Raw genomic sequence first — 17,671 nt, forward strand, 5'->3', positions numbered from 1 at the left:
TGGAAGCGAGCGGGCCCCTAGTGGCCTGCGCGAGAGCCGACGTAGAGCTACGGGCTCTCGCACAGGGGAGCCGACCTGCCGCCGTAAAATGACGGCGGCTGGTCGGCAACCAGTTAAACTGGGGAATCATTTTTGCCCTGCAATCCATCTGGTTTCCAGTCTAGAAGTCCATCCATCATCTGCATTTCAGACCCTCCATTTGATACCACCACCATGGTTCCAGACCTTCCCTGACTGCCACAGACATGAACATTCCATTCTGTTACCAAGTACAGTGGAACCTTGGATTACGAGCGTAATCCATTCCGGGAGAATGCTTGTAATCCAAAGCACTCGCATATCAAAGCGAGTTTCTCCATAGAAGTCAATGGAAATGAAGATAATTTGTTCCGCAATAACGCATGTGGCCAGAGGTGGGGGGGGGCGCTTCAGAGACTCGGAAATACCCGGAGATCATTCGGCTGCTCTCGGAAACCCTTGGAAAGGCTCAGAAACACTCAGAGTATTTCCAAACGGTTCCGAACCGCTCCGAGTGTCACCGACGCCTCCGCACATCTGGCCAAATGCGGTACTGCACACCGGAGCAGAGGCTTGAATCCTGCTCGTTTTGTGAGACAACAGGTGCAGCCAGGTGGAGTGTAGAATATAGTTGGAACAGCCAGGTGGAGTGGAGGACAGAGTGGGAACAGCCAGGTGGAGGGTAGAATATAGTTGGAGCAGCCAGGTGGAGGGTAGAATAGAGTTGGAGCAGCCAGGTGGAGGGTAGAACAGAGTGGGAGCAGTCAGGTGGAAGGAAGGACAGGGTGGATGCAGTCAGGTGGAAGGAAGGACAGGGTGGATGCAGTCAGGTGGAAGGAAGGACAGGGTGGATGCAGTCAGGTGGCAGGAAGGACAGGGTGGATGCAGTCAGGTGGAAGGAAGGACAGGGTGGATGCAGTCAGGTGGAAGGAAGGACAGGGTGGATGCAGTCAGGTGGCAGGAAGGACAGGGTGGATGCAGTCAGGTGGAGTGGAGGACAGGGTGGATGCAGTCAGGTGGAAGGAAGGACAGGGTGGATGCAGTCAGGTGGAAGGAAGGACAGGGTGGATGCAGTCAGGTGGCAGGAAGGACAGGGTGGATGCAGTCAGGTGGAGTGGAGGACAGGGTGGATGCAGTCAGGTGGAAGGAAGGACAGGGTGGATGCAGTCAGTTGGAAGGAAGGACAGGGTGGATGCAGTCAGGTGGAGGGTAGAATAGAGTTGGAGCAGCCAGGTGGAGGGTAGAATAGAGTGGGAGCAGCCAGGTGGAGGGTAGAATAGAGTTGGAGCAGCCAGGTGGAGTGGAGGACAGGGTGGATGCAGTCAGGTGGAGGGGAGGACAGAGTGGGAGCAGCCAGGTGGAGGGGAGGACAGAGTGGGAGCAGCCAGGTGGAGGGTAGAATAGAGTGGGAGCAGCCAGGTGGAGGGTAGAATAGAGTGGGAGCAGCCAGGTGAAAGGTAGAACAGAGTGGGAGCAGCCAGATAAGTTCTTGACTTGGAGGGTAATAAAAGAATCACTGGCTCCCTCCACTCGACAGCCTCATGGCATTTCTTCCCCTCTCTTCCTATTCCCCCTCCCGCTCGGCATGTTGGGGGCTGAACTCCTCTCAGGGAATCATCATGGGGCCTGCTGGTATCCAGGACTACAATTCCCATAATGCTCTAGTTTCCCAGCTATTGGCTCTGAATGTAGCCAATAGGAGCAGGCATTGCCAGGTGAATGCTTTGCTCAAGGAGAGGGAGGGGTGGAATTCCCCCACAGCTGCGGCTATGCCTGTGTCCCTTCTCAGAGCCTGTCAGTTTCTTCACCACTGCCCCGTCACTAGTTTTTCAGCTTTCGGTGCTCTCACAATTTGAATGACAATTACTCAGTCATACAACATTGTACCCATTTGAAATTTTTGACCTTTTTTTCACACAAATAGAGCTTTCTTTTGGTGGTATTTGATCACCTCTGGGTTTTTTATTTTTTGCGCTATAAAAGAAAAACGACTGAAAATTCTGTAAAAAAAAAAAATCTAGTTTCTGTCATATTCGCAGGTTATTTCTCACACACAGCATATGCATACCACAATTTACACCCCAAAACACATTCTGCTATTCCTCCCGAGTATGGCGATACCTCATGTGTGAGACTTTTACACAGCGTGGCCACATAGAGAGGCCCGACATGCAGGGAGCACGATCAGGCGTTCTAAAGCACCCAGGCCAATTCTGACATTTCTCTCCTACACGTAAAAATCATCATTTATTTATATATACTTTTTTAGCAAAGACCCTAGAGAATACAATGGCGGCCGTTACAACTTTTTATCTCGCATGGTATTTTCACAGACATTTTTTGAACGCGTGTTTTAAAAAAAAAAAAATTGTGCTTAAAAAAAAAAAAAAACAGTAAAGTTAGCCCAATTTTTTTTCATAATGTGAAAGATGAAGTTACGCCGAGTAAATAGATACCCAACATGTCACACTTCAAAATTGCGCACACTCATGGAATGGCGCCAAACTTCGCTACTTAAAAATCCCCATAGGCGACGCTTTAATTACTTTTATTGGTTACATGTTTTTAGTTACAGAGGAGGTCTAGGGCCAAAATGATTGCTCTCGCTCTAACGTTCGCAGAGATACCTCACATGTGTAGCTTGAACACCATTTTCATATGTGGGCGGGACTTACGTATGCGTTCGCTTCTGCATGCGAGCACACGGGGACAGGGGCGCTTTAAAAAAATGGGTATTGCAGAGTATTTGGGTATTGCAGAGTATTGGGGTATTGCAGAGTATCGCGCAGGGTATTGCAGAGTATTGGGGTATTGCAGAGTATGGGGGGTATTGCAGAGTATGGGGGGTATTGCAGAGAATGGGGGGTATTGCAGAGTATGGGGGGTATTGCAGAGTATTGGGGTATTGCAGAGTATTGGGGTATTGCAGAGTATCGCGCAGGGTATTGCAGAGTATTGGGGTATTGCAGAGTATTGGGGTATTGCAGAGTATCGCGCAGGGTATTGCAGAGTATTGGGGTATTGCGGAGTATTGCGCAGGGATAGCTGAGCTGGGATGGATGGCTGGATCTGTGACTGCAGTTGTCACAGATCCAGCCCTCAGTGCTGCTGCTGACACCCGCTCCCCCCCCCCACCCCTCCTCTCACACTGTACCGAACGGTACAGAGAGGAGAGGGAGGAACCGGCGTCATCACATGACGCCGGTTTGTTTACAAGTGATCGCTATCAGCGGCAATTTACCGCGATCCGTGATGCGCCGGGTCTTCTAGACCCGGTGCTCAGGGATGATTCCAGGAGGGCGCGCGAGTGGAGGATTCTGGGAGGTCCTCCCAGAATAACTCCACCGCGCTGTAGCAGTAAAATGTCTATGGTGCGGTGGGCAAGTGGTTAAACTATGTAGAGAGTTCTTTACTGTAAGAGCAGCAAGGATGTGGAATTCCCTTCCACAAGCGGTGGTCTCAGCGGGGGGGCATCGATAGTTTCAAAAAACGATTAGATAAGCACCTGAGCGACCACAACATACAGGGATATACAATGTAATACTGACATACAGGCAGTCCCAGAGTTACGAATACAAAAAGGACTGTAGCTTTGTTCGTAAGTCGAAGTTGTTCGTAAGTCGAAGTTGTTCGTAAGTCGCAACACTGCATTCATAAGTGTTACTTCCGCCTGTGCATGGATGTGGGATGTTCCGGGCACTTGTTATGTTATCTGGGGCTCTTCTGGCCATGCAATACATGTAGTACTGCGGTGTGGGATGCGTCCGGAGGTGCTCGGAGGTATCCAGGACCAGCGTGGAGCACAAGTGGCCAGCATTTGAGGCCGTTCGTAACTCTGCGACTGCCTGTATAATCACACACATAGCTTGGACTTGTGTCTTTTTTAAACCTCACCTACTATGTAACTATTTGAAATGAATAGGCAGCGCTTCCAACGCGCCTGAAAAGCGATTCGGAAGTGCCACAAAACTGGCGTTTTTAACCCCTTCTTTGAAGTTAAAAGCGCCCTGCCAACGGCCGGAAAGCGCTGCTTAAACAGTACCGCTAAAACAAGCGGCGCTTTAGCGCTAGCGCAGCCCCAGTGTGAAAGGGGTCTTATAGATTGCCATGGTCTGTCCAAGCACTGTGCACAGTATGTTGTGGTGATGCCCTTTATTGCAGCACAAACCCAGACAAGCCGTCCACCACACGGTGCAGCCAGTGACCCATTTCCTCAGTCAGGAAGGGCAGACTTGTGACTGGACTGGGCGTCCTAACACTCCAATGGCAGCTCACCACCCTCCCCCCTCATATTATCAGCTCATACAGCGTCAAAACACCGTGACAACCCAGTATTGTATAGAAATGAGGCACAGGACTGCATGGAGTGAAACATTTAGCGGGACACATCGATACATTTTATTTAATTTATTTTATTAAGGAGCAAACAGTCTTCTTCTTCACTCTCCTCATACGGTCAGCTCGTGACAAGATGGCGGGCGTTCTCTAACACGAGCTCTCCAGCGAGCAGAGAGGTGCACCAGGCTTCGGGCGCCCATTGGCTCTCCCGCCCGTGGGAACCGCCCGCACCTGACGTCACGGAGACGAGATATAGGACGGAGAAGGGGCGCGCGTGAGGAGAGAGCTGCGAGATGGCGCCGTGAGAGGAGACCGGGGGAGGGTGTCACAGAGACGGCGGCAGCTGTACGGCTCATGTTAGATAAGAGTATTGGCGGGCTTAGGCAATAACACAGGACACACAACGTGACTGAAGACTATAGAAGACAACACGGCAATGGAGGAAGAGAAGAGCGGCGGTGGAAGTCCGGGGACGGCGGGCGCTGAAGAGACGAAGAAGCACGGCACCGCCGCCGCTGTACAAAATGGCGAACAAGCCGAGGAGGCGGACACTAGAAAAGCGGGCTTCGTGCGCCGCAACAGCAGCGAGCCCCCCGGGAAGATGGATGCAGGGAAGACGGTCATCCCCACAGAAGAGCCCCCCAGGAAACGCTTTCAGATTCCGAGGAAGACCAAGAAAGGTGGTGCTCCTCTTCCGTTCTATTAGGGCGAGGTCTTCCCGTGCATGCCGTCCCCCCGGCCACACATCGCGGTGTAATGGTTGTGTTAGACCGCTAGGGGGAGCATGGTGTCATGTTGCATTACTCGGGGTGCGCGCGCGTGTGTTGTGTTTTACACTGGCTGCGCGTGGCGGTGTCACGCTGATTGCGATTCCTAGCGAGCTAGATCTGGGCGGAGCTTCTGGAGAAGCACGTGGCCCCGCCCTCGCGTTGCGAGCTTTGCCACTTTTTTTTCTTTTTAACCTCTCACCAGCTAATTTGCAAGGTGAAGCCGCAGCATTTCCCATGGGTTTGGTAATGCAGTGCAGAGGCAACGATAGAGTATTGGAATCGTTTTCTCCAATCGCCTGATCGGCTTATTACTTTTTAGATTTTCTTAGTGCAGCAGAATGTTTCTGTGCATGCTTTGAAATTTGAATGACTATTTGTCTACACTTGGTTTTCTATTGTAGGAAAAACATTTTTGTGCCATCTTTTAATAGCACTCTGTAAACGCCATAGGGGAGCTTGCAGTTTATTTACATTGAGATTAATGGAAGGGTTTGGGGAGTAGTAACGCCTGCCATACACGTTGGGTTGATTGAACAACACTGGCTGCTGCAATGTACAACGCTTTGACAGGTGCTCTTGTGGGGCTCCAAAAATGTTGATGTAAACCTAGCCTAATGGAAGAAGAAGAAAACTCCCTGCTGGCTGCTGATGTCATCAGCTCGGTGGCTTCCAGGTACCAATCTTCAACCATGTTCATTGGCTAGGCTGAGATGATGTCACTCTTGTGCATGCGCGGGAGTACATGCATCTCGGCGTTGCCGAACATGGGGCATACAGGCAGGTAAGGCACTTCATATTTATTTAAACCCTCACCTTGCAAAAACAACCTATTCAGATTAAAATGAAAGGCAAAACATTTGTGTATACACTTTAAAAAAAAATATTCTCTGTTCTCAGCTGCATAAGAGCTATGCTAAGAGAAACAGATTTTCCCAGTGGATGGCTGTGCAACGGGGCGTGGCAGGAGAAGTCTCATTGGATTGGAGCACACAGAGTTCCTAGTATAGCTACGGAGCTGGCCATGCTGTGCTCGCCTGCTTAGTGTGGTCTGTTTTTAATAAGAAAGCAGAGGGACTTGTCAGGAACACCAGGAATTTTCATACAAAGAACAGGACACTTTCATACAAGTACATGCAGACACATCCGTAATATAAAATATTGGGTTACATACTGTAATGCAGGAGAGACGTGGACATGTATTTTATGTTCCACTTTAATCTTGATGTTGGAGCTTAACTTGCAGTTTTGCAGACAACACTGTTTGACCTTAAAGCGGGAGTTCCGCGGGAAAACGTTTTTTTTTTTTTTTTTTAAATACTTTTTTGTGACGCTGATGGTACAAAGAAAATTGTACTCACCAGTCTCATTGTCGCAGCCGCTAGCAGGGCGATTTCCCCCAAAACTATATTTTATAAAAATTTATGATGGACATTGCCATCTTAACTGCGGGCACTCTGAAGCCCTCCTGTCTAATCTTCCGGGGATTGCCGTGAATGCTGTCCCAGCATTCACCGCTCAATCCCGCGCAGTGTGACGGCAAGCCACGCCGTCAACACTGCATAGTTGCTAGGACAACGGCCGGCAGCGTCCTGAAAAGGACACTCCCCGCTGTGACTAGCAGACAAGTTCTTGTCTCGTCATCGTGAAGAGACACACGTGACCAATCCCCTAATCCATTGCGGTGAAAGCGACACGCCCAGTCCCGCAACGCTAGAACCCGGAAGTGCCTGGTCGAGCAGGCATAAATAAGGTATGGAGACCTTTTTAAACAGCCAACTCGTCATGTACATCGGAGGGATTATTATTTAAGACAAAGTTACTAAATCGGGTGAACCTCCACTTTAAGCTTATGGCACCACTTTCTGTGGTTTGGTTGTCTGGATTAGGCTGGGTGCACAGGGGTATTTTTTGACATAGCAGTCATCACCTGATTGGCACCACCCCATGTTTAGTTGCTAGGTATTGCTACACATGATTAATATTGAATAGTCAATAAAACAATTGGTAGGATAGCAGTTACAAGTTTAGTGATTGCTACTGGTTAATCGCCTAGCTGACAATCTGGAATAGTAATTTTGTAGCACTCTAGTTGTAGGTCATTCATTCATTTAGGCTAGCCATATACACTTGTCACTTTTGTTTAGCCTCATAGACTGAACGAGGGATCAGTTGATTCTCCTAAACAGCATGAATAGAATAATCTACTCTATTGGCTGTTGTAATCAGTACAGTGGCACTGCCAGATGGGACTGCATCTGGCTGCCATTACTGTTCAGCCAACCATTTTTCCTTATCAGGTGCCTTTTGATATTTTAAAGAGGAAGTGAACACTGGTGGGTTTTACTTCCTCTTTTGCTCCTTGCAAACCCTGCAAATGAAAATTATAACTTGCCTGCATACGAAACCTGCGCCGTCCCCTGTGCATGCTGTGTCTATCTTCACCCCCTCTTCCATCCGGGGCCGTGGACTCAGGCTCTGTGACTGGCTGAAACAGCGTGACGTCACTCCCGTGCATGCGTGCCCGAGCCATCAGTCACGGCACACGCTGGGTTTCTTCACAGCGCATGTGCTGATGACGACATTGGCGCTCTAAAAGTGAAGTCTAAATGGCGCACGTTTAAGAGATATTTCCACTACCTATAGGTAAGGCTTATTCTAGGCTAACCTATAGGTAAAATTAAGACAAAGGGGTTTTTAAGTTGACATGTTGAGCCATGTGTTGCGAGGGCCTTCTGTGGTTTGAATTTCAGTAATTCAGCAGAATCAATTGAAATCTAAACTGTGGCCAGTATTCGATATACAAGTAAGCTATTCATATTTAACCACTTAAGGACCAGAAGGCTTTGCCCCCTTAATGACCAAGCCATTTTTTGCGATACGGCACTGCGTCGCTTTGACCATTGCGCGACCGCAAATTTTTTTTGATATTTGATCGCCTCTGCAGTTTCTAATTTTTGCGCTATTAAACAAAGGGCGACAGTTTTGAAAACTTTTTTACTTTTTGCTATAATAAATATCCAAAAAGTAAAAAAAAATCGATCGGTTTAAGCCAATATGTATTCTACATATTGTTGGTAAAAACCTCTATAACAGTATATTGGTTTGCACAAAAGTTTGTGTCTACAAAATAGGGCATAGATTTATGGCATTTTTATTTTTTTACTAGTAGTGGGGGCGATCTGCGATTTTTAGCGGGACTGACGTTGTTGCGGACAGATCGGACACTTTTTGGGATCATTGACATTTATACAGCGATCAGAGCTAAAAATGGCCACTGTGTATTAATATCACTGGCAGGGAAGGGGTTAACACTAGGGGCAATCAAGGGGTTAAGTGTTCTCTAGGGAGGAGTTTTTAACTCTGGAGGGAGTGTACTGACGGAGTAGAGAGATCACCGTTCCTGATTAGTAGGAACAGCAGATCTCTGTAGTTCCCTTCACAGAACATGGATCTGTGTATTTACATTGACAGATCACGTTCTCCCTGGAGCAATCGCAGGGTTGTCGGCGGACATAACGGCCGTGCACGCTCCCCCTATCTCTTACAGCAGCCAACGTACACCTATAGCGGATCGTGCAGCTGTGCCAACCTGCCGTAGTATGACGGCGGCTGGTCGTCAATCGGTTAAACTCAATTGTTCCAGGTTAAGCTAAAACTGTTGGTGTTTCCATGATAGAGCTTTAATGGATGGAGCGGTTCACCACTTTTAGTATACTGCCGTTGGCCTTTTGGGAACATGTCATTAAGGGCATATGCTTACATCCCTACAGTATTAAGATTTTAATTACCAATCTCACTGTATTGTGTAATTGGTGAGATTTGTAAAATTAGCAGTAAATAAAAGAAACCAGAACCTCGTGGTGAAATATGATATGTCTTCTAATATACTTTTGGGATGCCAGAGGCGTCATGGGAATGTATATTCAGCTGCCTTTTCTACGGATTTTAGAGAGGGCACGTTGTACAGTTAATTTTAAATTAGTTTTTCTTCAAAAACAAAGCCTTCAATCTTTTGCATAGAATAGTTTTTTTATTGCAAAATATGTATTGAAGCCTATTCTAGACTTGGAATTGACTGCTTTAGTGCTGGTAGAGCATCAGTGATTTGTCTACACAAAGCCATTTGTGTTATCACACAATGGCATTTACACCTTAAAAATGTGTTTAAAGCACACGGGTTTGAATCGTGCTACAGATATCTGTGGTTCTGGAGAACTGATGCTCCTTATCAAGACAACGACGGTTGTAGAACAGTGTATATGAATATATTGAAATCTTTTTTCCTTGATTAATGGAAACTGAAATCTAACTGAAGGCCTGATGTCTGGAGTAGGATTTAGACTGTAGGCTTGAGGGACTGATGGTACTGACTGGTTACCATACAACCTTGGGCACATGTGTTGTGATTCGTGATTTTTTATTTATTTTTATAACAAAAAATGAATTTTTTAAAAAGCTATATGATCAGATTGAACAAACACTTAGTTTGCAAAAACACACAATTCTCATCTTTCAGTAAGTACCAAATATGGCAATTAATGACCATAGTGCATCATTGGAGGATTTTTAATCTTTATGAAAAATTTAATTCAGCAGCTGCAAATACCGTACCCGCTGACTTTAAAAAAAACCTCACCTGTCCAAGGATACAGCACCATCCTCACCTGGGGAGGTTCTTCGCCAGTCTGAGGCACTGGCTTTTTAACAAAGGAAAGCTGACTGTGACTCCTTGTGGCTTCACAGCCAAATTCCCACTGCACTGGCATAATTTGTGTTGTGCTTTGTGACTGGTCCCGCAGCCTCCTGGACCTTTGTGTCCCAGAAGGTGGGGGGGTGGAGAACTTCCACTCTGATCGCCTAGGCAGTGGAAGTGGGTACTTGCTCTTTTCATAAAAACCTCAAATTATTTGAAACGTTTACACAATTTGGCTATCTCAGTATTTGTAATGTAAAGTTGTCTACCTCAATTCAAGATGGCGCATTGACAGTATGGCTCGGACCGGCTTGATATGAAACTGAATGAAGCCGTGACTCATAAAGTGGGCATTTTCTGAAAGCAGGCTATGGAGTAATAAACATATTTATATAGTGCCAACACTATACATCACTGTCTTTTCAAGGAACTCAAAATCCCTTACCATACACAGTGAAAAGGCTTTTTGGGTTCTGAAAGAAACCCACATTGACTCCATGCGTGTAGTAGGATGGTGAGGTATGTACCCCAGTGCTACCACATGAATACAATAAATGAAGACTTGGCGTGACCTAACCATCATAAGTGCTTGTTAGAAAAGCAACTACTTTTAAAGTGTTATCAGGAAAAGTAAGGTTAAATTTGACCACCTACTACTAGCTGCTCCATGATCTGTACGCATGTGAAACTTTAGACTACTTTTATTTTTTACAGGTACTTGTAGAGTGACGTAAATTTATGCACAGCTTTGCATATGTATTGTACGTTCGCATCAGTCCCCGCCCTCGAGGAGCTTACAATCTAAGAAAACCCACGCAGGCACAGGGAGAACATGCAAACTCCAGGCAGGTAGTGCCATGGTTGGGATGCGAACCGACTAACCTTTTGATCAAACTTTTAACAGACACATTTGAGTTAAAAAAAAAAAAAAAAAGAATTTTCTAGCCATAAGTTTGTGGATGTGTTTTTTATTTTGAGTTCTTAAACAATATTTATTTTGCCACAGATTGGTTCAAAGTCTATACCAGCCGATTGGCTATTTGTATTTTCAGCATGGATATTGCATGCAGCCTTCGTGTAGTCTGCAGAGCAGTATTTTCCCCAGTTGTCGTCCAGAGCACATAGGTCAAAGGTTAAAAGGTAGTTTTTTTTTATCCCCCCGTTTTTGTTCCCTCTGTAGCCTGGTGGTCGACTGAATACCTTATGCAGCCAGTATGTTGTAATGCAATATATGTGGGTATCATGATAAAGATTGTGTTTTGATTTAAAAAAAAAAACGTCCGTGTATATATATTTTATCGTCGTGGTTTTGGTAAATGGTTACCTATTGTCTGAGGTTATATATTTGTTCTGCAAGTTGTATACTCTGTAAATTAAACCAAAATAAATATAAAAAAAATAAAATCTTACACTTTTTTTGTTATGTTTTCTTGTGTGGATTTGAAATTTGCGCGAATTTAAAAATGATTCCTAAAATAAAAAGTAACACTTTTTTTGTTTTTGTTCATGTTTTAGCTCTTCAATCACTTAGTTCCGATTCGCGGGAATTTGAGGAGCTTTTGAAAATTCTACATGCCTCATTCTTGGAAGCAAATTCTAAAATACATTTCACTTACAAATCTGCCCAACTGGTGCACAATGAGTTCTTGGAGAAAGAGGTCAGTGAACAATAAATTGATCATCTTTTAGATTGATCAAGTTTTGGGTTGTAGGTTTGTGGGACTGAATGCTTGAATCAGTCAAGATTTGTGCCAAGTTGCTTTTTTTTTTCCTCCCAGACTTTTGACAGCTGTAAGACTGCTTAATTTGTACAGCTGCTGTCAGAAGCAGACCATGTCTAACATCCAATGTACTTCTAGTCAGGGTTAATGGAAAGATATGAATGTCAAGAGTTTGACTCGTGTACATTGTGGCACTTATTCTGTAACTTTGTGGTTTAGTTTAGGGCTGTGAAAAGAAAACATGAACATTTCACCACTGTACTGTCTAAATTGACTGACTGTTTTCTTCTTTTCCCTGTCCCCAATTTATATTCTCCCCACTTTAATAGTTTACTGAAAAAAGAAGACAGTTGAAATTTGATGGCCGCCTAGATAAGGAGCTTGCTGAATCATATGGTTTTCTTTTGGTTGATGAAAGCCAGGTAAGAGGAAGATATTTTGACAATGAGAGGGGGGGGGAAACTAAATTCTCCAAAAAAAGCAGGGATAGTGAAATGCGGGGTTTTGAACACTAAAAAAGCTCTCCGTGCTGTTTAGCTTCCACCAGTCTATTGTTGTATTTCTAATTGCTACTTGTATGCCTACCTTTTTTGGTACACTTTTGGCGTGAGTGCAGCAATGGTGGTGTATCAATTTTGAAGAAAAAATTCAGGCTTCACAGAATGGTGATTGGAACTGACGTATTTAAATCCTAACCTGGCCCAGTTGGTACTTCTCTCCTATTTCGCCATTGATGCTTCACACACTACTGCACCTTGATTTCTAAGTACTGACACTTAGATCTGTAACAAATGGAGTACCAAGGTTTAATATTCAACAATGGTTGGATGATCGTGCTTTAATCGCAGACTTTTTTTCCCTTTTATAACTTTATTTTTAAAGTATTACTAAAGCATCATCTTTAGATTCATCCGTTTTGCCCTATTAATCACATGACAATTGTTTATAAAAATATCACTAAATGCAGTAAATGGCAGTGTCTCCAGTTCCTCTGTTCAGTTTCTCTGAACCTTCGTTTGGGAAGTGTTCCATCGGAATGTAATGTCTTCTAATACATTTTCCTTTGGACTACAGGTTGTCATTTCTAGCACCTGCATGCTACTGCCATGTGATTATTTCTCTTCCCCCTGGACTAGCTACACACACCCAGTGTTAGGCAGTGGTGTCCTGTATACTGTGAGCATGTATGAAAGGGTGGCTCCGACACAGGCTCCATAGGACACTACAAGCTTAGGACAGGGCTCGACAAATCCCGGTCGCCATGGCGACTAGAAATAGCATCCTGGCGACTTGGCTTGGAAGGTGGGCAAAAAAAGTCTTGTGAAGTCCCCAGCTCTTCCTTGTGTGAGCTGGTGCCATCTGGTGGTGGCCGTTGGTATTACAAGTTAAGCATTACAAGTTAAACAGCAATTCTAATGTAATTTTTCACTATTTTCACTGCCATCTTCTTCCCTCTAATTGGAACCCCCAAACATTATATATATTTTTTATCTTAACACCCTAGAGAATAAATGGCGATCTTTGCAATACTTTCTGTCACGCCGTATTTGCGCAGCGGTCTTACAAGCGGACTTTTTTGGGAAAAAATTACACTTTTTTTTGATTAAAAAATAAGACAACAGTAAAGTTATCCCCATTTTTTTTTTTTTATTATGAAAGATAATGTTACGCCGAGTAAATTCATACCCAACATGTCACGCTTCAAAATTGCGCCCGCTCGTGGAATGCCGACAAACTTTTACCCTTTAAAATCTTCATAGGCGACGTTTAAAAAAATCTACAGGTTGCATGATTTGAGTTAGAGGAGGTCTAGGGCTAGAATTATTGCTCTCGCTCCAACGATCGCGGCAATACCTCACATGTGTGGTTTGAACACCGTTTACATATGCGGGCGCTGCTCGCGTATGTGTTCGATTCTGCGCGCAAGCTCGTCCGGACGGGGTGTGTTTTCTGGCTCCTAACTTTTTTAGCTGGCTCCTAGATTACAAGCAAATTTGTCAAACCCTGGCTTAAGAAGCCACTCTTACAATGGAATTCAAGGCCAGCGATGGGAGATTTGATAAAATAAGGATCAAATGCAAAAGCTTTAGTAAAAAAAAAAAAAAAGCAAAACTTTATAGATGCTGCCATCAACATAAAGTGGTTGTAAACCCACGATATAAATAAAACCTGAAAGACAAGGGCATAATGAGCTAGTATGCATAGCATACTAGCTCATTATGAATTACTTGCCTTAGATCGTAGCCCCCGCATCGGTCCTCGTACACCGCTCCGGCTGGTGACATCGCTTCTGGGTATCGCAGGCTCCGGCGCTGTGATTGGCTGGAGCCGCGATGACATTCCTCCCATGCATGCACCTTGTAAACATTTTGACCTCCAATATATGCATGTGTATTTAGTGCACCACAACACTCTGGGCAACCATTTGTTCTGTGTGCGTTGCAAAAAAGCCCCCCCTGAGTGTGTTGGCAGCACATCTAAAAATATCCAACCTTAACATGCCTGCGTTCACATAATGGACTGGACAGGTGCAAAAGGGACCTTGTTAGAGGAACAACAGTTTATAAAGGCCCGATTGGTGAATGTTCATAAATATCACAAGCATGAATTTAGTAGTTGGTGTTCTGTGTCAGTTCAGATTACAACTTGCATTACAGATGCCCTTGACACAAACACATTCAGCTGTTCCAATCTTCAATGTTCTGAAAAATGTTAGGTTACCGTGCGTTAAGTAAAAGCCGACTTCAGACAACTAAATTGAGTAAAAATAAAAAAACATTACTCAAATGTAAAGGTCATACTTTTGTTGCTCTGTTTTTCCTAGGCTTAATTTGCAACTTCTCAAATTTCCTGCTGGCTTAATTCCAATTCTGTACAGCTGTAAACAAAGTAAACCGTACTAAACACACCATGTTTAGATTTGCATCTTATTTTTTGACATATCGGGTGTCTTCAGTTGTGAAAGCCATGGCTGTCAGCGTTTTATTTTGACAGTTACGCATGAAAAATTCATGGTTGACAAAACTGCAAATAATTCATACGATTCAGCATGTTAAGATAGCCAGGAGAAGTTGGACTTTAACCACTTAAGCCCCGGACCTTTAGGCAGCTAAATGCCCAGGCCAGGTTTTGCGATTCGGCACTGCGTCGCTTTAACAGACAATTGCGCGGTCATGTGACGTGGCTCCCAAACAAAATTTACGTCCTTTTTTTCCCACAAATAGAGCTTTCTTTTGGTGGTATTTGATCACCTATGCGTTTTTTTTTTTTTTTGCACTATAAACAAAAATAGAGCGACAATTTTGAAAAAAAAATGATTTTTTACTTTTTGCTATAATAAATATCCCCCCAAAACATATATATATATATAATTTTTTTTATTTTATTGTTTTTTTTTTTTCCCTCAGTTTAGGCCGATACGTATTCTTCTACCTATTTTTGGTAAAAAAAAATCGCAATAGGTGTTTTATTTATAGCGTTTACAAAATAGGGGATAGTTTTATTGCATTTTTATTATTTTTTTTACTACTAATGGCGGCGATCAGTGTTTTTTTTTCGTGACTGCGACAATATGGCAGACACTTCGGACAATTTTGACACATTTTTGGGACCATTGTCATTTTCACAGCAAAAAATGCATTTAAATTGCATTGTTAAAATGACAGTTGCAGTTTGGGAGTTAACCACAGGGGGCGCTGAAGGAGTTATGTTTCACCTAGTGTGTTTACAACTGTAGGGGGGTGTGGCTGTAGGTCTGATGTCATCGATCGTGTCTCCCTATAAAAGGGATCACACGATCGATGCAGCTGCCACAGTGAAGCCGTGTTTACATACGGCTCTCCACGTTCTTCAGCTCCGGGGAGCGATCGCGAGGGGGCGGCTAGAAACGAATAGCCGCGCCCTCATCCCGGATCGCTCCCTGAGGCTTACCGACCGCCAGAAGGTACCGTGGGGGTCCTGATCGGACCGCCGACCCGCGGAAAGGCACCGACGTGCTGGCACGTCGTTCTGCCTGTCCGTGCCATTTTGCCGACGTTTATGTACATGCGGCGGTTAACAGAAAAGGTCCAGGTGCCATTGTGTAATTTTAGATGACTGGCTACCTGTCTCCTGTGAATTTTTTTTTTTTTTTTTTATTTCAAACCTACATTACCAATCTGCAGCAGTATTCACTTGTTTACAACTTATATTTTTATGTTAACCGCCTGGTCAATGGCAAATTGACGTCTGGGAAGTGGTTCTGTTATTCTGACTGGACATCTATTGACATCCAGCAGGATAACATGCCGGGCGTGCGGCTATCGGTGGTGCGGGGTGTCAGTCTGACACCCTGCATCTCCGATCTCGGTAAAGAGCCTCCGTGTCCAATCACGATGTAAACAGAAAGAGCCTTTGGCTCTTTCTCACTCACATCTGACAGATGCGAGTAGAGGAGATGCCCAGCAATGCCACCTCAGTGCTGCATACCAGCGCTGCCTATCAGTGCCACCTCATTGGTGCCCATTAGTGCTGCCTTATCAGTGCAGCCATATCAGTGCCCGTAATTGAAGAAAACTTATTTACAAAAAAATGGAACCGGAAAATAAACGTTTTGGTCTTTTTTTATTTGTTGCGCAAAAAATAAAAATTGCAGAGGTGATCAAATGCCACCAAAAGAAAGCTCTATTTGTGGAAACAAAATGATGAAAAAAATTGTTTGGGTACAGTGTAGCATGACCGCGCAATTGTCATTCAAATTGCAACATCGCTGAAAGCTGAAAATTTGCTTGGGCAGGAAGGTTCATCACAACAGAGATCAGACCACCTGGCTGCTTTACAATAGCAGTGTGTGGAAAAACTTCAGCGATCCATTGAAATCGTTTTATGGACTATATGCTATTATCAGCACCTTTTTAAACACTGCTGAAAGTACAAATTATGATAATGTAGCTGCTTGACTCCCCAGGCCTGTTTCTATCTCTCTAAAAATCATCTTCTCGGGTCCCAGGGTGTCTTTTTTTTTTTTTTTTTTTTTTTTTTTTTTCTTCTGTAATAGTCTTGGTTTTAGACATTTTTTTTACATTTTTGTAGTCTACCCAATGTATAATGTAATATAACATAACACATTATACTTTATTTTGGAGGGGAGGTGGTAGTAGAGAGAGCTTTAATGTGGAGTAAATTTGGATACATGTTTTGCTACAGTTTAATTGGAAATAAATGGTGAAACAAAATGCATTGTCCTGTCATTTCCATGTGTGTACATAACTTGCACACCCCATACATTTATTCCAAATTATGTCCGCTGGTCAAAACCATATTGGAGCAGACTTTCTCAACCCTTTTATGCCAGAGTGGCCCCTTAAATTTTTGGGTGGGGGGGGGGGGGGGTAGAAGAGCCTTGCTAAAACAGTCTCGGGGGTCAATGGGGAAAATATGTCTTTTTACATTGGTGTAAGAATACAGCATTCACAGTGGTGGTGAACCTTGGACTGCTAAAAAGATCATAAATACACTCCTGTATACTTAAAGCGGTAGTTCACCCCCCCCCCCCCCGACACATTTTACCATCGAGACAGGCATTGTAGCGCGAGCTACAGTATGCCTGTCCCGATTTTTTTAACCCCGTACTCACCTTGTAGTCGTCCATCGTAGATTCCGGCTCCCGCGGGGAATGGGCGTGCCTATGGAGAGGGAGGATGATTGACGGCCGGCCCTGGCACGTCACTCTCCCCGAAGACAGCCGGAGTAGGTCTCGGCTCTTCACGGCGCCTGCGCACAGGCTATGCGCACGCGTCGTGAAGACCGAGCCTATTTCGGCTATTTCCGGAGAAGCGTGACGCGCCAGAGCCGGCCGTCAATCATCCTCCGTCTCCATAGGCACGCCCATTCCCCGGAATCTTCGATGGACGACTACAAGGTGAGTACGGCGGTAAAAAATTTGTGACAGGCATACTGTAGCTCGCGCTACAATGCCTGATTTTAAGGTAAAATAAAAAAAAAAAAATTTTTTCCCGTCGATAGGGTGAACCCCCGCTTTAACACCGCCATGGAGTGATCTCAAAGTATCAGAAGCTATTTTCAGCTCCTGGGCTTAGTATTGGATGTCAGCAGTTCTACTGCTACCAGAAGGTTCTTGGAGTGGGTGTAAT

The 17,671-nt window shown here is 44.6% G+C and overlaps 1 protein-coding gene across 3 annotated transcripts in view; it reads left to right on the forward strand.

Moving 5' to 3' along the window:
* Nucleotides 1-4,618: 4,618 nt before the first annotated feature.
* Nucleotides 4,619-17,671, forward strand: part of TASOR (transcription activation suppressor) — a 75,649-nt gene continuing 62,596 nt past the window's right edge. For 2 of the 3 annotated variants that reach the window (XM_040359248.1, XM_040359250.1), the window contains exons 1-3: nt 4,621-5,036; nt 11,335-11,477; nt 11,870-11,962. In XM_040359248.1, the coding sequence (XP_040215182.1) occupies nt 4,793-5,036; nt 11,335-11,477; nt 11,870-11,962 (480 nt within the window). In that variant the 5' untranslated portion in view covers nt 4,621-4,792. Of the gene's footprint in view, nt 5,037-11,334; nt 11,478-11,869; nt 11,963-17,671 lie in introns of all 3 variants that reach the window. The other variant, XM_040359251.1, reaches the window with a different exon arrangement.

The sequence above is a fragment of the Rana temporaria genome, chromosome 7, assembly GCF_905171775.1.
Source record: "Rana temporaria chromosome 7, aRanTem1.1, whole genome shotgun sequence".
Taxonomy (NCBI): Eukaryota; Metazoa; Chordata; class Amphibia; order Anura; family Ranidae; genus Rana; species Rana temporaria.